The 21885-nt window shown below is 47.5% G+C and overlaps 1 protein-coding gene across 1 annotated transcript in view; it reads right to left on the reverse strand.

The window, feature by feature from the left end:
* ITGB3 (integrin subunit beta 3) overlaps window positions 1-21885 on the reverse strand; it is a 59143-nt gene that overhangs the window by 11931 nt on the left and 25327 nt on the right. Inside the window, exons 3-12 of the mRNA XM_064369586.1 lie at window positions 18236-18431; window positions 17079-17331; window positions 15345-15507; window positions 14545-14706; window positions 11955-12050; window positions 11444-11533; window positions 10647-10786; window positions 9027-9451; window positions 3254-3476; window positions 2196-2296 (exon numbers count right to left, since the gene is read on the reverse strand). Of these exons, the coding sequence (XP_064225656.1) occupies window positions 2196-2296; window positions 3254-3476; window positions 9027-9451; window positions 10647-10786; window positions 11444-11533; window positions 11955-12050; window positions 14545-14706; window positions 15345-15507; window positions 17079-17331; window positions 18236-18431 (1849 nt within the window). The remainder of the gene's footprint in view (window positions 1-2195; window positions 2297-3253; window positions 3477-9026; window positions 9452-10646; window positions 10787-11443; window positions 11534-11954; window positions 12051-14544; window positions 14707-15344; window positions 15508-17078; window positions 17332-18235; window positions 18432-21885) is intronic.

Below are 21885 nucleotides of genomic sequence, written 5' to 3' on the forward strand. Positions count from 1 at the left end.
CAAATAGTTGGTGTACCCTTCCCTCTCTTTCCTTTCTCTGTTTGCTTAGTGATTCTCAACAGTTTGCTTATGCAGCTGTTCTATTTCTTCCATTTCTGTTTCTGATCCAATATACTTCCCCAGAGCTATCCTCTCTTCTCTGACTCTCACCACGTTTTGTAGACTTCATCTCTTCTAATTCTAAAACCTGTTATTCTGCCATGACACTAGGGGTTACCCTCCACCAGCTGCACTATGCCCCACACTGATGAAACCAGATGAGTGAAACCGACACATGCTGAAATTTAGCAAAGGTACCCAGGTCACACAGCAAATTAGTGATGAAGCAGAACAAGAACAGGAGTCTCAAAACACATCCTGCAGACCTGAACTCAACAACCCTTCTGAAAACCAGCGGAATTATAATACAGGGAAAGAGTATGGATTTCAGGATCTGGTTCTCATCTTAATTTGCCATTCCCTTGCTTGGGCCAGTTACTTAACTTTCCTGAAATGCAAAATGAAGATAATAAGTTCTGCTTCACTAGGCTGTTGACAGAATAAGATAATATATATGAAAGACACTTTATAAATTGTACAAGTTACAAAATTCCATACAAATAAGCATTTATTTTAATACTCTCTTCCCTGTACTATAATACCACAGGGAGAGGGAAGGTGGAGGTAGAGAACTACTTATCAATTAACTTGTAATACCCACCTAGTCTAGATGATAAAAATAACTCAACATCTCAGCAGCCTCTCCTCTCTGAGAAAACCGTAGCAAGCCTAATCTCCTCCAGAGGAAAAACTGGATCCCAAATCAATCCCCAAATCACTAACCTCACCCCAGCCCTACTTTTGATATTAGCCAAAGGCCTAGAGATCTGACTCTTTTCCATAACACCCCCACCAGGAAGCTGACTGGCTGGCTGTGTCTTACTGTGGCTCTCTCTGAAATGTGTTTCTACCTTCATGGGAGATGCCTATCTGTGGAGAGATTGCCATCTCCCTAGCACTACCCAATGCCTCACTGACCCATATCAGATGTGATGACAGCAGCAAAGATCATCTCCCTTTTTTTTTTTTAATTGCGTTTTAGGTTTTGGGGTACATGTGAAGAACATGCAAGATTGTTGCATAGGTGCACACGTGGCAGTGTGATTTGCTGCCTTCCTCCCCTTCACCTATATGTGGCATTTCTCCCCATGCTATCCCTCCCCAACCTCCCATCCCCCGCTGTCCCTCCCCTATTTCCCAACAGACCCCAGTGTGTAGTGCTCTCCTCCCTGTGTCCATGTGTTCTCATTGTTCAACACCTGCCTATGAGTGAGAACATGCAGTGTTTGATTTTGTGTTCCTGTGTCAGTTTGCAGTTTGCTGAGAATGATGGCTTCCAGGTTCATCCATGTCCCTACAAAGGACGCAAACTCATCGTTCTTGATGGCTGCATAATATTCCATGGTGTATATGTGCCACATTTTCCCTGTCCAGTCTATCATCGATGGGTATTTGGGTTGGTTCCAGGTCTTTGCTATTGTAAACTGTGCTGCAATGAACATTCGTGTGCATGTGTCTTTATAGTAGAACCATCTCCTTTTAAGTTAAGATGAAGTACAGAGAACACTTCAAGAATAATTTCAGGCATGACTTTTTTTTCTCCCCACTGTTTGTATTTTTGTCTGACTTATTTCAAAAGGGGGTCAGAAGGACTTCAGATTAAGATTTTGGTTACCTATCCATAAGGTTGAAGGTTTCCCTCCAAACCTGCAAAGCTTTAAGCAAAATCCTGGGCACTGCATAACACTTTTAGAAGTAAACTTGGTAAACGCTTACTAGCCTACTAAGCTAAGATGATGACCATCACAGGTAACCACTTCCCAGCTCTGTGCCTCAGTTTTTTCATCTGTAAAATGGGATATATTCCCTTCCCTTCCTTAGGGAGGCACTTTCTCCCTTTCCTCTGCAGGCTCTTGCTGAGTCTGTGAGCTCTGGGAAGCAGAAGTGGTGGGTAGCTGCACACATTAGGAAGAGAGCAGGCCGACTCTCAGAGACACCAGCTCACGTCAAGTGTCCACTGTGCATCAAGCCTGCACAGCATTCCCTGAGGTACGAGTCACTCTTCCATTTTACAGATGGGAGTTGGATAGGTTCTGGGATTGAATCAGAAACATTTAGAATCTGGGCGTGTGCAAGTCCAGATGTGCTGAACTTACTAAGCTCTTTCACTGACTCAATTTCATCACGGCAGTAACGGTTGCAGGTATTTTCCTTATGTAATGCTCCCCGGTCAAACTTCTTACACTCCACACATTCTCTGAAGGAGAGAGGACACAGTGATTAAGGCAAAGGAGCAGCAAGCCTAAGTGTGTCCCAGTCCAGCTCCGATCTCCATGCATTCAAAAAGCTGCTCCACCTCCAGTAAAACACACTCACACACACACACACACACACACACACACACACCCTCCTATAAGACAATCCTGGGGACCTGAATGGTAAGTGTGGAGTTCAGGGGTGGGAGTGTCCCCCTCACCCATAGGCAGCACCTGGCAGCCAGAGGCCTCCCAGGTCCTTTATTAAACTTCCCATCCCATCCAGGGCTGTGCCAGGCTGGTGAATCCTATGCCACTTCTGAGAACTATAAAGTCAGAACCAGTCATGTCATTTGGGGGCCCAGTGCTAAATGAAAATGTCAGGTCCCTTGTTCAAAGATCACTAAGAATATCAAGACAGTGATGGCAGAGCATTGAAACAAGCATGAGACCTTCTAGGCACAGGGCCCTGTACAGCTGCGGAGGTTGCACACTCGTAAATCTGGCCCTGCTTAAAGTGGTAAGCACAATGGCAGTGCCATGGACGTGGGCTGACGGGGCTTCCTCTGGCCCCTAATGCAGAAGGTTTGTAATGGTTTCATAGAGTGTCCTCCAGAATTCCAGCCCTCACATCTCCCACTGAATCAGAACATTAGCACTGGAATGTTCCTCAGACTGACTTAGCATTCCTCCCAACTCCCAGGGATTCAGGATGTTACCCTAGGAGAGGACATTCTCCAATCGAAGTCCAGCTAGTTCGACTTTGGCCCCTTCACAGTCAGCTCTATTCCAACTTACCCAAAGTCTTGTGGAAAAAGGAGAGGTAGCCATCTGGCTGGAGTGGACTCCTCTCCCTGAGGCTCTGGTGAGCAAGAAACAGACCTGGAGAGCTGGGGATTCTAGTCAGGGGATTCTCTCCTACCTCCCAGCCTCCTGGCTCTCTCCAAATGCGCACTCACTTCTTAAAGGTGCAGGCATCTGGGCAGGTGGGGCACTTCTCACAGGTGTCCCCATAGGAGCCCGGCTGGATACAGACACAGCTGCCACATTCACACTTGCCGCGGCCACTGCACAGCAGCCCGTTGCTGGACATGCAGGTGTCGGTGCGCGTGGTACAGTTGCAGTAGTAGCCGGTCCAGTCGGAGTCACACAGGCAGTCCCCACAGCTGCACTGGCCATGGCCTGAAAACACACAGCCCAGGAGGGTGGACCAGCTGGCGAGAGCCCCACCCCCATAGCAGCAGGCTACACACAACCACCCTGCTCTCCCAACCACACAGATAACGATCCTCCAGGTTGGCAGGAAATTGACTCACTACCCGGGGGAGTCCCACCCAGCAGAGTCCTACCCAGTGGGGACCAACTCAGTTTTCTAAGTGTCCCAAGGTATGGCAAGACTTGTTTGGAGTCACTGTAGAGCAAGAGATTCTCAGGAACCAAGTCTCCTAGACCTCCTACCCTCTCTCTTGCCTTATTCTGAATACCCCCGCCCTCTGAGAAAGGGAAGAGAAAGGGTAGGAGACTTAGTTCCTTCCAGTCTAAGGACTAGAAGCAAGCTCTTTAGCCCTGAGGGCTGACACAGCACAAAGTCACAGCCCTGAGCCTACACAGGGCACTCAGTAGCCTTGACAGTGTGACCTGATGATGGCAAAAGGCCTCCCAGGCCCCAAAACTCTCTCCCTTTGACCTGACACAGGGCTGCTCACCTCTCCTACCTGATCTGAGAGACCTACCATTGTCATCCTGGCCACCTAGTTGGGTTAGACAACAACATAGGGTACAGTCTGGAAGAGCAGGTCCCGTCCCACTAACAAAGCAGCCACTACTTCCATTATCCCGCTTCTCAAAGCAGCTGGGTTCACCTTGCAGGGTGAGAAGCAGGGCTCTGAGGGCGCATGCACAAGACAGGAAAATTGTAATATAGGGAAAGAAGGAAAGGAGAGATCCAGGGTACAGGGCTACTCCAAATGCAGAGAGGGAAGGTGCAGACAGAGCACCCCGAATGCCTGGGTAGATGGAGTGGGGTATCCAAGGGGCAGAGGGACAGCACTGAGAGCCCATGGAGTTGGCCAACGGAGCCAAGTAAGCACAGAGAACAAATATACCCTACCTCCCAGACTGCCGAGGGCCAGTGCAGTTAAACAAATCCCATGAATGCCGTAGAGAAAAGAAGTCAGAAAATAAAAGAAATTAAATGAATAAAAGAGAGATTTTCCTAAGGTGAACAGCAGTAGAGACAATCGCTAGTAATGGCTTCATGTAGCCTGATGGCCTCCGCCATGCCACTGTTGACTTGTCCTGGTTCCTGCCTCTGCACTCAACAGTTGCAGAAACGTTTACCACCATCAAACATTTTTAACTAATGAATTAAGTTTTTTAAAGTTACAGGTACAGTTCAAGTTCACCAATACAACCTGTCTTTCTTGTCCTGGTTCTCTTCTCAATCTGACCTCACCATATCATATCTGGGAGTCTCATCATATATCTGGGAGTATAGTGGAACAGACTTGGAAAGTATTTAGAGAAGAGAATGTATATCTATTTTCCAAACCAACCAAGGAGGCATTTAATGTGTGTCAAGCACTGTGCCAAGTTCTTTCTCTTTTTATTTACTTTTTTTGAGACAGAGTCTCATCCTATCACTCAGGCTACAGTGCAGTGGTGTGATCATAGCTCACAGTAACCTCAAACTCCTGGGTTCAAGTGATCCTCCTACCTCACCTCAGCCTCCTGAGTAGCTGGGACTAGAGGCATGTGCCCCTGTACCTGGCTAACTATTTTTGTTTTTGTACAGATGGGGGTCTTGTTATATTGCCTAGGCTTGTGCCAAGTTCTTTTTTTTTTTTTTGGGAGTCTCAATCAGTCACCCAGGCTGGAGTACAGTGGCGCCATCTTGGCTCACTGCAACCTCTGCCTCCCGGGTTCTTCTCCTGCCTCAGCCTCCCAAGTAGGCATGCGCCACTATGCCCGACTAATTTTTGTATTTTTAGTAGATATGGGAGCTCACCATGTTGGCCAGGCTGGTCTTGAACTCCTGACCTCAGGTGATCCACGTGCCTTGCCCTCCCAAAGTGCTGGGATTATAGACGTGAGCCACAGTGCCGAGCCACAAGTTCTTTAGTATGTTATCCTTCTCATTTCTTATAACAACCCTGTGAGGTCAGAGAGGTTAAGTAACTTTCCCAAGGCCATATGGCTTGTAAATGGCAGGGTCAGGACTCAAACTGAAGTCACTGTGACTTCAGATCCCAAGTGCTTAGCGTCTATGCAGTGTTGTAAGCAATGCTTTTCCCTATTTATACGAATATGGTCTTTCCAGAAAATGTCTCTAACTTACAGAGAAAATGGCCTTAACCAGTAGAAGATGGAGCCAGTTTTAATGGAATATTCTTCCAATTGACCAGTGGAAGAAGAAAAGAGACCAAAGTACTAAGAAAGAAGTTATGGAAAGTCCAGTAACTAGGCTTGATCTCAATGAGAAATTTCGAGGAAACATTCCAGGAGTCAAATGAACTGAACTATTTAAGTGAAGGGCAAATGGGCCTCACTGTAGACATTTCCATGCCCTCCCCCAGCCTGGTCCTGTGTCCAGACAATTCAGCCATCTCCCCTTCTCCAGGTCATCGTCAGTTCCTCTGCGGCCGGGATTCCCTGTGCACAGTGTGGTTTCTCAACCTTGGTACTTTTCAGTATTTGGGGCCAGATAATTTTTTGTTGTGGAGGGCTGTCCTGTACATTAGGATATTTAGCAGCATCCTTGAGCTCCATCACTAGATATCTGTAGCACCTTCCCAGTTGTAACAATCAAAAATATCACCAGACATTACCAATGCAGAGAGGGAAGACAAAATAGCTCCCTCCTCCCAGTTGAGAACCACTGTTTTAAAGTCAACTTGATCATGCCACTCATCTGCTTAAAAACTTTCAAAGGCCAGGCATGGTGCCTCACATCTGTAATCTCAATACTTTGGGAGGCCGAGGTGGGTAGATCACTTGAGCCCAGGAGTTCAAAACCAGCTGGGCAACATAGCAAGATCCCTTCTCTACAAATTTTTTAAAAATTATCCAGGCATGATGGCAAGAGCCTGTAGTCCTAACTACTTGGGAGGCTAAGGCAGAAGGATTACTTGAGCCCAGGAGTTCAAGACCACCCTGGGCAACATAGTGAGATCCCACCTCTACAGAATTTTAAAAAATTAGCTGGGCATGGTGGCAAGTGCCTGTATTCCCAGCTACTTGGGAGGCTAAGGCCGAAGGATCACTTGAGCCCAGGAGTTCAAGACTGCAGTGAGCCATGATCATGCCAGTGCACTATGGCATGGGCATGGAAAGAGATGTCTGCTTCCCAGGAAGGATGGGGAACATAACCCAAGCTGCCCCAGCTGCAAAGTGTATCTGGAAAGTAGTGATGTTGGGCTGGTGGAAGGGTGGGGAAGGCAGAAAGGCTGTGTCCCGAGGCTAGGTTCTCTAGAAGTATGGCTTGGTAGAGGATCTTGTTCAAGGGACTCACTGAGGAAGAGGAGAGGAGAGAGGGAAACAGGACAGGGCAAGAGGCAGAGCTGGCAGGAATGTGGTCTCAGCCAGACACCCTCCAGCCTGATCCCTCACGAATGGCACCACAAAGCCAGGCCTATCCTGAGGCAGAGTCTGGCCTCGAGTAACCCCTTGTCCATTAGTCATTGGCCAACATCCAGGGGCAAGGCAGCTCCTGTCAGCCGAGGGCAGTTCTCCACCGAAGGGGCAGCTGTGAGCTGCTACTGGCCAACCTCACAGCAGCTGGGGAGGAGTGCACCAGCTAGCAGAGCCAGGCCCCCTCCGCCTTTCACTACACCCTGCATTTGGCCACGGCTCCTGGATAGGAAAGACCGACACCACGGGGGCCTGGCAGCACTCAGAGACCTCCGCCTCCTCAGAAACCCTTGTTCCATAGTGTTTCCTTTGTGAGGCTAAACAAAGCGATCTTTGACAAGATGGGCCAGCCAGGGAGTGAGGTCGGGAGTGGAAGTGGCAGGTCAGAGCCATCAGGCTGACCCCAAGCCTTGGCAGGGTCAGTCCTTAAAAGGAAGCCACAGTGTGGTAATGTCACAGGACTGGCGCCCCTCCTGTAAAAGGGAGGCAGAGCCTGGGTTCATAGGAAAGTCAGAGGAGTGGAGTAAGAAATGAAAGAGTAGAAGAGGAGAAAGGGAGGGAAGCTGGAAGAGCGAGGGAGGAACAGGTGCTTAAGGTCTTTGGGAACAAGAGCCCTCTCCCTATACAGCTGGACCTTCTGGGCTGATGCTCGTTCCACTCCTCTCTGTCCTGAGCCTGCCCTTCCTGAGATCCATCAGACATCCTACTTCCTCCAGGAAGCCACCCAGGCCTCCCTTGTCCCCAGTCAGTCTTGCTCCAGAGGACTCCCATTACACTCCCTGAGCACCCCACACTTCCGGGATCTGTCAGATTCAGCCTGCTGTTGGGAATTATCTTCGGTTAACTGTCTTATTCATGCCTCTCTATCCTTCTCCACAACAGCACAGAATCTGGCTCACAGAGGGTACCTGACTGATCTGTGGCTGTGGATGTGGCAAGCGGAAAACTCCCTTGAGGATGATGCACTCCTTGATGTTTGAGGCAGGAATGTTGATAACAAACAACCAGAAGACCAGGCCCAAAGTAGGGAGGGGACAAGGGGGATGGCCAGGAAACCAGCCACCATGCTTATAGGCCAGGAGCTAGGGAAATGGCCGAGTCACAGTACATCTGCCTCCTGAGCCCCTGCTTGTGGCAAAGAATGGACCATAGAGCCAGCAGCTCTGGCAAGGGCCAATGGTGAGCAGGGCTGGAAGCTCGGAGAGGTCGGGGACCATGCATGACCCCTGGTTCACTCATATGGACCAAATGATGGCACAGAGCAGGTGCTCAATGATGTGTGCCCCTGAGTATCTGTCACTGGAGGAAGTGATGATGGCACCACGGTGTCTAGATCTGAGGCTAGGTGGGCACCTGACACCCTAGCAAGACATCTTGTGGTTCTCTCATGGATCAGACTGGAATGCACTGAGGATGAGCTGTTCTTGCATGGTGAGAGGCAGGAACCGGGGCTTCTGACCCAGTCAGCTTTGTTTTGTGGCTTTAGTGGGGCAGCAGCCAAAGGAAACATGCCCTGGCTGGGATCCTCCCACAGTGCCTCACACCAGACCAGGAACCATCAGGCCATGGAGGAGGACTGGCGGTGCCCCCACAGGCCATCGTAGTCCTCTCCTCGGACCACCCTCTCTCCCTCAGTCCCCAACCTTCTTCCCATGGGTCTCCCACTTCAAACTGACCCATTTCCTCTGGTACTTTGAATTAGTGTAAATACTGTCAAATAGTAAAACAAAGTGAAACTCCTGCCTCACCCCCAATCCAAATGGTTGTTGTTTGTGTGATTTCATCTGGGTGTATCTCTGATCGCTCACTCTCCCCTACTCTATTTTCCAGGTCTCTTGTGATAAAAAGATAAACTCATGTAAAATTATTACTAACCTTACTACATACTCTGATATGTGTTTTCTAAGTCTATAAATAATAAAATTTAATTATCATCTATCCGTAATTTTTTCAAACCTGAAAAGGGGATTAGTCCTTATACTCAAAAAGATTAGGAACCGCTGACTTACACCTCTGCCCACAAAGGCCCTCACCTATGTTTCCAGAGGCTGTAGGTGTGTGAGGGAGTGTGGGTTCCAGGACAGGGGGCTCTGCGCTTCTCACCTGAGCACATCTCCCCCTTGTAGCGGACACAGGAGAAGTCATCACACTCGCAGTACTTGCCCGTGATCTTGCCAAAGTCACTGCTGTGGCAGACACATTGACCACAGAGGCACTCGCCCCGCTGGCTACAGACGGGCTGGCCCTCCCGGAGGCTGCACTCGTCCTGCTGGGAAGGGCGATAGTCTTCCTCTGAGCACTCACACTGGGACCCCAGCCAGCCAGGCCCGCAACGACACACCCCACACTCAAAGGTCCCATTGCCATTGTTGCAGCGACGGCTATTAGGTTCAGCTTGGGCCTGGCAGGCACAGTCGCAATCAAAGGTGACCTGGACGACCAGGCTGTCCTTGAAGCCCACAGGCTTGATGGTAAAGGACTTCTCCTTCTCCTGGGGGCAGCCTCGCACTTTGGCCTCAATGCTGAAGCTCACCTGGAAGGAAAGCAGCATCGCATTTAGACACAGGTGGGCCAAGTTAACACTCCAGCTCTAGATGAAAAACAGTTGTTCCCTGCCCTGCCAAGGAAAACTCAAATTGGGTGTCTTATGCTTCTACAATCTGGAGTTCCTCAGCCTTCCCTCTACCAAGGTCTGCAAAGCAAAAACACGAGCACGGGAATAGTATCGTTGTGACATATCTTGCTGGCTGCAGAGACATGGTTTACAATCGGTAAATAATACAAGGCTGTTTCTTTACTCCACATGTGAGATAGACAAGCTCAAACCGAACAGAATCTGTGATCATACGAACACCCTGCTCTGGCCAACTAAGCAAGCTGGACTGATTATAATTATCAGCAAGATGCGCGAGCCACTGTTTTGCACCACACAGTGCCACATGGTGGTCAACCATAAGCTCAAGAATCGACTTCCAGTTCCATACGTTTCACAGCTGTGCAATCAGGCATGTTTCAGAACAACATTTCTAACAGGGGATGTTTGTACAAGTGCCCGAGAGACAGATATATCAATAGAAAGGATCAGTGGATCCAAGAAGCTATTTTCTTCCCCTCGTCCGTCGCCTCCCACCAACCCCTTTCCCCTTAGGCAGAAGCAGAGGAGAAACGACCAAGAAAAGTCACGGAGGGACTGGAGTGGTGAAGTGAACATCTGATTTCAGAAATTCCATGAGGGTAGGTATTTTTGCCTGTTCCATTTGCTGTTAAACCCTCAGCAGCTAGAACAAAGCCCGACACGGCGTCAGTGCTCAATAAATATTTATAGGTGATGCTGCCATTTTACATTCTACTTTCTTGTGTCATTTTACAAAAGAAAGGCATTAATTACCTTAGGAAGGCTGGAGACTGGTGAGGAACTAAAGGTAAAGAAATATTTTCATCTGCGATCAACCGTGTATACACAAACAAAGGTAACCAAGTTGTAAGTTTTTAAAATTCCTGATAGTGAAGTTCACGTAACAGAAATGGCTTATGCACAGAAGGCTCAGAGGAAAAGATTGGTGGATCCATTACATCTAAGTTGGAATGACTTTCAGGAAAGGTATTTTTTCCTGCCCATATTTTTTTTTCTGGTGGAAGGAGGCCATTTTAAGTCATTGCAAAGGGAAGAAAGGGGGTTCGGTGCCCACAGATGCTCCAGGACAAAGGCCCTGCCCAGCCCACCTCACCGTGTCTCCAATCTTGAGTCCCATACAAGACTTGAGGCCAGGGATGACCTCATTGTTGAGGCAGGTGGCGTTGAAGGATAGAGACAACTCGTCAGGAAGGTCACGTACTTCCAGCTCTACTTTAGAGCGGATTTTCTGAACAGAAAGGGGCACAAGAAGACAAGAAAATGAGGAAATGGGAAATGGCAAGCGCCAACTCCATCCCAAGCAAAATCTGCCAAGTAGCTCTGGACTCATCCCAGCAGTGCCAGAGGCCAAGATTGCCCTGGAAGCTGCCGGGGCACCCCTAGGACGCTGTTTCCTGCCCAGGAACCTGCTCCCTCTTTCTGCCTCCACTCCTGTCTAGGTGAGTCTGGGAAAAACAGACCAGCTACACCCTCCCGCAGGCCTCACAGACATTGCAAAAGGGGAGTGCCAAAACTGGTCACCTCGGAAAGTGGCATTTTCTACCTAATGTTTCATCAACCTCACTGTTCCCATGTCTCAGCTCTCTCTTTTCCCTGTTATTGGAGCCCAGTTTTCCCTCACTCCGCCCCCACAATCCAGGGCTCTGCTCCTTCTCCATCTAATCCCCATCCCCATCCCCTTCCTTTCTTTCTGGGCGACTTCCTTCTCAGCAGGCTGCATCCCTCCCAGAGCGGGCCATTGCCTGGCCTCTAGGAGCACACGGAGAAGGAAGTAAGACCTTCTTAGGTGGTAGGCTGGCAGCTGGGACTCACAAATCTGAGCCCTGCTGTGAAAGCCAAATGAGGTGGACTCTCAGCAGGATTACTCCCAGCACACGATACTTACCCCATAAGCATCAACAATGAGCTGGAGGACATTGCTGGAATCCATGGACAGAACCCCGACTGTGGTCCCTGGGATGAGCTCACTATAGTTCTAAAAAGGAAGACAAAAATATCCAGAGCTTACTGAAGGAAGGTGGTCGTCTCCAAAAGCCCTCCCCAAATCAGACTGAGAGTCCTGAGATGAAGATTGGAGGAAGGTATGGGATATTATTTCAATTGCCACTGCCAGGAATATATCTGGCAGTTTTTCAGCCCTGAGCAAAAGTATAGGAAACCTCTTGCAGCCCTCACCCCACTCAATTACCTCCCCTCCAGAACCCCAAACACCAACACACACCTCATAAGGTCAAGTTTGCAGGAAAAAGGCCCAGAGCGCAACCTTTAGCTCCCGGGGAGTGGATTAGAGGAGAGTCTTTCCTGGTTGGGGATTATGGCCAATTCGAGCACAGGCTAGCTACCTGGGGCTCCCACCATCACAGGGCCCACTCCAGGAAGCCTGAAGGCACAGTCACCTGATAGAGATTGACTACATTTTCAGTCACTGCAAAGATTAAATTGATGTTTTTCTGGGATAGCTTCTCAGTCATCAGCCCCAAAGAGGGATAATCCTGGGAAAATGAGGTTGGAGAGGTTAATGAAGTCTCATATACATCCTAAGGTCTAAACCTTAGAACCGAGCTTGCTTGGGCTGTGGCTCAGACAGTGGTGGCGCTTAAACCTTTTCACTCCATGGTGTAAGTGAGACAAGAGCCTGGGCAACATAGCAAGATTGCTTTACTGCACTCCAGCTGTGCAACAGAGCAAGACTCTGTCTAAACAAAAAGCGGGGGTGGTTCTTGCTTTGTCACTCAGGCCAGAGTGCAGTGGCAAGATCACAGCTCACTGCAGCCTCAGTGGCAAACAATTTTTTTTTTTGATTTACCAGATGTGGTGGTAAGTGCCTGTAGTCCTACCTACTTGGGAGGCTGAGGCAGGAGAATTGCTTCAGCCTAGGAGTTGGAGGTTACAGTGAGCTATGATTGTACCACTGCACTCCAGCCTGGGCAGCACAGCAAGACCCTGTCTCTAAAAAAAAGTGGGGGACAATGAGACAAGAAGGTTAAGTAGCACAGAAACCTACCTGTGAACTCCAGGGATAGACGAAGAGGTGCAGGCCAGTGGTGTCAAAACTATGTCCCTCTTTCTTCCTGCTTGAATGTGATGCACTAATACTATGGAGCCGCTTCCGTGCACCAGGCACTGGGTTAGGGCTCTTTGTTTTGGAACTACTGACGGATGCCTCGGCCTGGTCCTCGTGGTCCTCCACCGAGTGGTCTTTCTTTCCACTCACCTCTCTCCCTCTTCCACTCAGCAGTGATCTGGCCCACTGTCTCCTACCTGGAGTGGCCTTCTTGTTGGTAATCCTCCTCCCTTCTTAGGGCCCAGCTGAGGCTCCACCTTCTTCAGGAGGCCTCCTTGGCCATTCCAGCGCATGACGAGCTTTCCTCCCTTGGATACGTATAGCCCACATTGACTGTGCCACACCCATTTAGCACTAATCATGCATCTTGTGTTGTTAGTAAACATATATATCCTTTCTCCTCAACTAGACCAGAAGGATGGTCTTGTTACCGCCCTCAGCCCCTGGCCCAGTGCCTTGCATAGATTAGGTGTCAAAGGTTGCTGACTCACTGTCTGGCAGTGCTTGACTTGGATATGACTGATGCCAAGGAACTCAAGGACACTGGGGGTGGTGGTGGTGAATGGTGAACATGTCCATGGGCTCCTAGACCTTGCAGGGAGCTCATTAGATCCTCAGCTCAGTCTCTTGCCTTTACACAGGTATACCTTTAAGCCACCTAGATGAGGAGGTCCCTATATTGTCCTTAGGAGACAAAGAGTTCACACCTGCCCCCGATACCTAGAGTATCACAGCACATTTTTCTTATGGCTTATAGCAATTTCTCCTGATTCCACTTAAATATTTTCCTCTTGTTTAACCTTCTATAGCCATATAAAACAACCTATAAGAAGCCTTCTCATATATAAGCTAAATCATCCTTTAGTCCTCTTTCTTTTAAGCTAAGACTCTGAGCCCTTTAATCTTTCCTCATAGGACCGGTTCACTAAGCCTTTGATGATCTTTCCCCTCTTTCTCTCTCTCTCTATCCCCAAGAAGGGGTCTCCACTAGTAGCAACGGCTCACACCTATAATCCCACCACTTTGGGAGGCTAAGGCGGGTAGATTGCTTGAGCCAAGGAGTTCAAGACCAGCCTGGGCAACATAGCAAGACCCTGTTTTTAAAAATTAGCCAGGCATGGTAGTCCACACCTGTGGTCCCAGCTACTTAGGAGACTGAGATGGCAAAGGCTTCAGTGAGTCAAGGTTGCACAACTGCACTCCAGCTGGGCCACAGAGCAACACTGCCTCAAAAAAATAAAAAGCATGGGTGGTTCTTGCTCCATCACTCTGTCTGGAATGCAGTGGCAAGATCACAGCTCACTGCAGCCTCAGACAACTGGGCTCAAGAGATCCTTCTGCCTCAGCCCCACAAGTAGCTGAGACCACAGGCACAAGCCACCACACCTAGCAAATCTTTGCATTTTTTTGTAGAGACAGGGTCTCACTACATTGCCCAAGCTGGTTTCAAACTCCTGGATTCAAGTGATCCTCCCACCTCAGTCTCCCAAAGTGCTGGGATTACAGGCATGAGCCACCATATGCCTGGCCAATCTTCCTCTTTTTTTTCCTCTATCTTCTTCCAATAACCACAAGTTAGTATTGTATTCCAAGAAAGCGCTAATCAGGTTGGAGAGGAAGACCTGCTTTCCAGCTGGGTTGTAAAAATTCTTTGGGTCCATTCTGGATCCCATAATGCTGCAACTATGCTGATGACAGTGAAGGCAGTGATAACACCACAGTCAGGGACATCTCTAATGGTTACACAGGTTATGCGCTGGATGACAGTGTCCAGTTGGTAAGGGATAGGGACAAGCTGAAACCGAGCCCCACATCCTGCCCAGAGCAGGGGCTGCCATTTTCTTATTCACACAGACTCTGTCTGGGTTAGGGCAACCCTCACCAGCATGAATAGAAACCATAGGTGGTGCCAGAGATCTCACCATGGTAGTGGAGGCAGAGTAATGATTGTCAGTACCAACATGACACTGCCCATCATTGGGCTGGACAATGCCTGCCAGCCTTCCATCCAGTGCTATGTGAGTCTTGGCATCAGTGGTAAACACCAGCAAGTGGGATGCATCATTTCTCCAGCCAATCTTTTCCTGTCAAAAGAAAACAAAAAACAAAGGCAGAGGAGACAAAGCAAATTCAGCCATGTCATTGGCAGAGGGCAGAGACCCAAGGCACTCCCTGGCTAAAGGGCTGGACAACTTGTTTTGAAGAAGGGTCTCAGTCCCGGTCCTTAGAACCAAAGCTAGAGCTTTCCAATTCAGGGGTTTCATTCTCCAGAAAACAGTCTCGTAGCTAATTAGTTCAAGCAGCTGAGTAAGACCTTCTTAAACTCCAGACTTAACTCTTCTAATGACAATCACATTGCCCATCTAGAAACTGACCTGCATCCACAGAGCTGATCTGGGCTAGAAGAAATCTCACCTGAACATCTGCCTACTTTGCTGAGGCTAAGTTAACCCAGCCTTAACTCTGCAGTAATTCTGAAGATGGGAAGATGCTCTCCCCTGGAAACATCTGAGATCACTGAGGTTCAAAGAAATGTCAGCTCGGGCCAGGGAGTGGCTCTAAGCCAAGGCTGAATATCAGGAGCAACTTACTACTCACACTGCATGAAGTTCTGCTTACGTCTCATCTCATTTCACACCAGAAATCCCCAGAGTTCAGCCACTTCCTTCTCCATTTTGATCTATGCCAAACACACCTGGCACTCCAAGTCCTCCAAACTTACATCACAGACTGTAGCCTGCATGATGGCATCAAAGCCACCCTCTGGGGCATCTCGGTTCCGTGACACACTCTGCTTCCTCACTTCCTCATTGAAGCGGGTCACCTGGTCAGTTAGCGTCAGCACGTGTTTGTAGCCAAACATGGGCAAACAGGTGGTCTTCATACTGGGGAGGGATGGGAGACAATTTAAGTAGACACCTTGATGGAAAAGGCGACATGGGAATTGGGAGGAAAGAGAAGGGACAAATATAGATAGTGGTATATGCCCAGGCCAGTTCCATACAACCACAGTTACCCAGACAGTTCAGACTCCAAAATCCTCAAATTACCTCAGACTCCCCATCAACCTTACCCCCAACCAGCTAGCCTAGAGGATAAGAGAGTGAGCTGGAAACTAGACTCCCTGGGCTTAGATCCCAGCTTCCCTCTGTACTAGTCATGAGACCTTCGGCAAGCCGCTCAACCCAACGTATGAAAGTGGGGCTAGGATAGCACATATCTCATAAGAGTTGTCGTGAGACTTAAGTAAATCCATACACACGAAGCACTTAGACCACAGCGAGGCTCAAGGTGCTGTTACTATTACCTTATACTTAACACTTTTCTAAAGTTAACAATAAAGCAAAAGTCCGTTAATAAGTTAAGGTCCCTAAACCATCAATAAATTGATAGATCACGCAGGACAGGAGCATTTCTGCCCCCAGCCAAAATAGTGTGTTTAATTAATAACTGGCGTCTTTCCTGGGAACCTTACAACCCAGATAGAGGGTTGAATGCCACATCATATGACTTCAAAAAAAAATTTTTTTTTTTGAGACACTTGCGCTCTATTGCCCAGCCTGGAGTGCAGTGGCGCAATCGTGGCTCATTGCAGCCCCAGTCTCCCAGGCCAAGCAATCCTCCCACCTCAGCTTTACTGTAGTTCTGGGGACTGCAGGCATGTGCCATCACACACAGCTAATTTTTTTGTAGTTTTTGTAGAGATAGGGCTCTCACTATGTTGCCTAGACTGAACTCAAACTCCTGGGATCAAGTGATCCTCCTGCCTTGGCCTCCCAAAGTGCTGGGATTACAGAAGTCAGCCACCCCACCTGGCCATAACTTTGAAAACTAAAAAGTAAATTCACACCTTTTCAGTCTCAGCAACCAGCATTGTAAGTCATTATAATACATGGATTTGCGCAGTCTCCACTGATCAAATAAATAAGCCATTCACTTCTAAGCCAAAGTGTCAAACAGAGGTACAAGTTATCTATTTACAGACTACAAAAGGGTTCAACAAATGTAATTTCCGCTCTTTTATATTCCTCTAGCACTTGATTTCTTCTCTTTTCACCCTGCAGGATGCACGGCCTCGATGAAGACAATAATGCCAGCAATAGCATTATCATAATTTCTGTAATCATAATTTCTCAGTTTATTTACCCATAAATTTCTTTCTACTTTTGACCTCATTTCCTTCTCACTTTCTCTTGCCTCCTATTTATTTGTTACCAGGACTAAGAAGCTGATGAATTTTCTTTTCAGGTTCTCCAAACAGCCTTAGGTTCTATTGACAAAACACTCCAGATCCACAAGCTAGCCCATTTGCCAGACAGGGAGACCAAGGTAGAGAGGAGCTATAGTTTGGCCAGAAGGCAGCCAACAAAGTGACTCTAGAGCTAGAAATAGGAAACAGGACTTGGACCTTCCTGGGGCAAATGATGCTGTCCTGGCTTCTGGAGGAGGGACTTACTCATAGCAGGGGTTTTTGAGGGCCTCTGGTGGGGAGATATACATGTATGGTGACACGGGCTTGTCCACAAACGCCCCAAAGCCAATCCGCAGGTTGCTGGTGAGCTTTCGCATCTGGGTGGCCAGCTTGGTACCCAGGTTCCGGATGCTCGACAGATCATCCTTCATGGAGTAAGACAGGTCCATCAAGTAGTAGATGTCCACAGGGTAATCCTCCACTTGCCGCACTTGGATAGAGAAGTTCTTTGAATCATCTGGAAGGCAGAAAGATGTTAGTTTTTATCTTCTTCTCCCTCTAAGACTGAATAAGCGATGTGGACACAGTTGGGCCCAAGTTATTGCGTGATCAAAGCAAACCGGAAAGCCCTGGTCCTTTTCCTCTTCCTCTGCAATTCTATTACTCTTCTAGTCTCTTGATCCTCCTATTTTTAACCTCTTCTTTTCCATTCTAAAATTTTCCACTTTCTCTAAATCCCAAGAGGATTTCTAATCCTGTGAGTTCCAAGGATCTACCACTGTGAGTCACAGAGGTTTTGACAGTTACTACATTTCAGACTCTGTAAAAGATAGAAATTGCACCCTACCCTTCTCTGAATCCCATTGTATCCAACACATGCCTTGTACATAGTAGGTCTCTCTTAAATCCTTCTTGACTTAATTGGAAAGTCAAAAGCAATGCTTTAAAATGTCTACCTCTTAGTCTAACCCTTCCTCTGTCTAAAGGTCTTGTGTACCTATTTTGTCTGCCCTCATTCTTCTGTCCCAATCCCCCATGAAAGGGGTGCTTACAAATTATTCTTGTTCTATATATCCTTTGCACCTCAACACAAAGCTCTAAGTTAGGTAAAAAACAGGCACTTGGGTAAAGAAGAAACAAACGTTTTTTTGAGCACCTTCTATGTCAGAAGGGTTAAGTAACTTGTCCAAGGTCAAATAGCTAATATACGATAGAGTCAAGATTCAACTCAGATCTTCTGACTCAAGTCCTAACATCTTTTATTTTCTTCCATTCTCCTGCCCACACCTCCCCCCACATTCTTGTCCTCCCACCCCATTTCCATTCTGAGCTCCTTCCCCAAGACTTCCTGCCCAGATCTCCATCTTATGCTCTATGCCCACCTGTCCCAGGTCTCTCCCCGCGATGGGTCCCATCCCTACCTGGCCGGAGCCGGAGTGCAATCCTCTGGGGACTGACTTGAGTGACCTGGGAGCTGTCTCCAGAGCCCTTGTCACTGAGGGGCCTGTCCTCTATTACTTGGGCCTCACTGACTGGGAACTCGATGGAGTCCGGGGCACAGTTATCCTTCAGCAGATTCTCCTTCAGGTCACAGCGAGGTGAGCCCAGAGGCAGGGCCTGTAAGACAGAAGCCCAGAGAGAAGTCCAGCAATCAGAGCTATGGTGGCTCTCTGCCTCCTGCAGGCCTTACCACTTCCCAATCGCTAAGAGTTTACCCTGTACGTTGGAGCATAAACAAATTGGCGTGGTCCTTCCTGGGATAATCCCTAGGACAGGAAGGGGAAATTGATACTTTGGGAGGCCAAAGCAGGAGGACTGCTTGAGGCAGAGTTCAAGACCAGCCTGGGCAACACAGCTAGACCCCATCTCTATCAAAAAAAAGAAAAAAGGAGAAATTGTGATATCAGGAAGACCTATTCATGGAGTAGTAGCTAGAAAGAAGGCCTGCACAGTAAGATGCCTGGTAGACCAGAATTTTTTAACTGTGGAATACAACACATTTGTGGGTCCCAAAATCAATTTAGCAGGTGTCAACCATCATTTTGTTAAATAAAATGCAATAGAATAGAATAGAAAATATCAAAGTGTACAAACAGTCAAAATGTTGTTTTGTGAAACTTTCATATCGCTAGCAAGTGGGGAATAACACGTATGTGGAAAGTAAAAAGTTCCTCGTCAAAGTTTCCCTTCTCGTTAAAGAAGAATAATAATAAATGTTAGAAATCATAGTTTCTTTTAAAGACTAACTTTCTTCAAAGCCTTCTTGCTTTTTGCTAGTAACTCTTTGTTAAGCCCTAGCCTATGCAGCTGTTAGGCATAAAGGAATAAGTACATTCTATGTCCTTGTACTTTAACCAAGATATTTGTGCTAGACATGCTCACAGGCATGTAGTACATTCTATGTCCTTGCACTTTAACCAGGATATTTGTGCTAGATGTGCTCAGAGGCATGTCCCAGCTCACAGCCTGTGCCCTTTCCTTATTTAGGAATATTATCACTTTCTTTCACAAGCAACTCCCTTTTTTCCTTTGTTCTCCATTGCCTTTACCTATTTAGAAAAGTTTTAAGTTGTTAGCCAATCAGGTTCAGTTTAGATTGTGAGGTCTGGCTGCAACCAGCGGAGATCAGACACAGCAGTAAGGACCCACTGCATAAAGAATAAACATGACTGCCTTTCCTTTGTTCATTGTACTCTTGTGGCAAGATTGCTGACAAGCAGTACCCCTTATGCAGAAAGTAAAATTGCCTTGCTGAGAAAACTTTTTGTCTGAATATCAATTTTTCCTTGCAGTACCAAAGAACAAGCATTTTACAATGTGTTTATTTCTGTAGGTTAGAGTCAAAACAGTTTGGAAGCTACTGTATTCAACACGGGCTAGGCTGTGAGATCCATGAACTCAGGGACTGTGTGTGTCTTGGTCCCTCTCACTCTTCAGCATCCAATCCAGGACTTACCACAAACGTGATAGGGAAAGGCAGTGTAAGGAGGCAGGAGAGAGTCAGGGCTAAGAGCACAGTAGTAAACCTCAGCATTGTACTTACAACTGCTTACTAGGGTGCATCATCTAAGTTCTCCAAGCCTAGTTTCCTCTGCTGTAACATGAACATAATAACAGTCACTTCTTCAGATCTTAAGAGTAATCAAAATCACAGAGTCAAAAAGTAGAATAGTAGTTTCCAGGGACTGGGAGGAATAAAGAATTATTGTTTAATGGGTACAGAGTTTTAATTTTACAAGATGAAAAGAATTAAGGAGATAGATGGTGGTGTTGGGTTTCATAACATTATGAATGTATTTCATGCCACTGAACTGTACACTTAAAAATGGTTAAAATGGGCCAGGTGCAGTTGCTCACACCTGTAATCCCAGCACCTTGGGAGGCCAAGGTGGGCGGATCACCTGAGGTCAGGAGATCGAGACCAGCCTGGCCAACATAGCGAAACCCCATCTCTACTAAAAATACAAAATTCAGCCAGGTGTAGTGGTGTGAACGTGTTTCCCAGCCACTCAGGAAGCTGAGGCAGAAGAATCACTTGAACCTGGGAGGTGGAGGTTGCAACGAGCCAAGATCATGCCACTGTACTCCAGCCTGGGTGACAAAGTGAGACCTGGTCTCAAAAAACAAAAAAAAAATGGTTAAGATGGTAAATTCTATGTTATGTGTATTTTCTCACAATAAAAGTTACCTAAAAATAATAGTAATTATGGTACCTCCCTCATAGGGATGTCACACAGGCTAAATAAGACCATGCACATAAAATGCATAGGACAGCACCTGGCACAGAGTAAGTGCTCAGCAAATGTGAGCTATGACTGTGAGAAGATTGACAAGTACTTCCTGGATAAGCTAATTATGAATAAACTCCACAAACTTAGGAAAATACCATGATACCAGGCACCTGACCAGAGCCCATCCTATCACTTCAGCTTCCTCCTTCACCCCGGACAAAGAACAAATTGAACACCCTTCCAAAAACCCTGGCATGTATCCCACGGCCCCCCTGGGGCTCTGTGTGCTTACACCTGGGTATTGAATGGAGACCACGCCATACTGGAAGGAACACTGGAAATCAGGAAAGAGGATCAATCCTAGGCCTGCCACTGACTGGTCATGTGACCTCAGATATATAATTTTGGGTCCTCACCTGTTCAACAGGGCAGTTAGATGACATGGTGTTTTCAGTCCCTTCTGGCTCTGACGTTCAGCTAATTTAGCCAGCACTGTGTGGGTACATGTCTATCAGGGCTCCTTGCCAGGTTGAGGGGACCAGCCAGGAAGCTGGAAAACCCCTCCCTGGACCTATTTCACAATGTCTAGGCCTTTGGGTTCTCCCCAACCCCACCCCATCCACATCCCCCACAAGCATTTCCAAATGTCTGCTAGATAACCCACACCAATATCCCAGAACAACTAGTGTTGGCATTTATTGAGCACTTACTGTATGTCAGGTACTCTGGTGAGCACCTCACATGGATTATTGCAATCTGCCTGACAGTTCCATGATGCTGGAACTATTATTATTTTACAAGGGAGAAATCTAAGGTTTGAAGCTTCACAAATGAGGAATCTAATCTTACAGGTAAGGAATCTGAGGAATGGAGAAGTTAAGGAATTTGCTCAAAGATGCAGAGCTAGGAAGTGGCAGAACTGAGAGGACAGCTAGATTGTCTGAGTGTAATTATCCTCATAAAATAAGCATTATTACATTCTATAGAGAGTGAGAGTCAAGGCACAGAAAAGGAGGAGTGTGGAAGGAATGGTCTAAGGCGCAGCCACAACAGAGAATGCCCTAGGTAAGGAACAGGATGCAAGATGGGCATGTGAGAGGTATGGAGAAGGGTGGATGGCATCTGCCTCCTCAGTCCCCTCAAGCAAGCTGGCAGCTATAATGCCAGGAGAGGAACTGGCCCGCAAGGAGCCATTCATACTCAAAAACCCTGTACCCCACTGGGTGCGGCGACTCATGCCTATAATCCCAGCAGGGGCTGAGATGGGTGGATCATTTGAGCTCAGGAGTTCCAGACCAGCCTGGGCAACAGGGCAAAACCCCATCTCTACTAAGAATGCA

This window comes from Aotus nancymaae, unplaced genomic scaffold, assembly GCF_030222135.1.
Source record: "Aotus nancymaae isolate 86718 unplaced genomic scaffold, 86718_ANA_hifiasm-v0.15.2.pri h1tg000089l, whole genome shotgun sequence".
NCBI classification, from domain to species: domain Eukaryota; kingdom Metazoa; phylum Chordata; class Mammalia; order Primates; family Aotidae; genus Aotus; species Aotus nancymaae.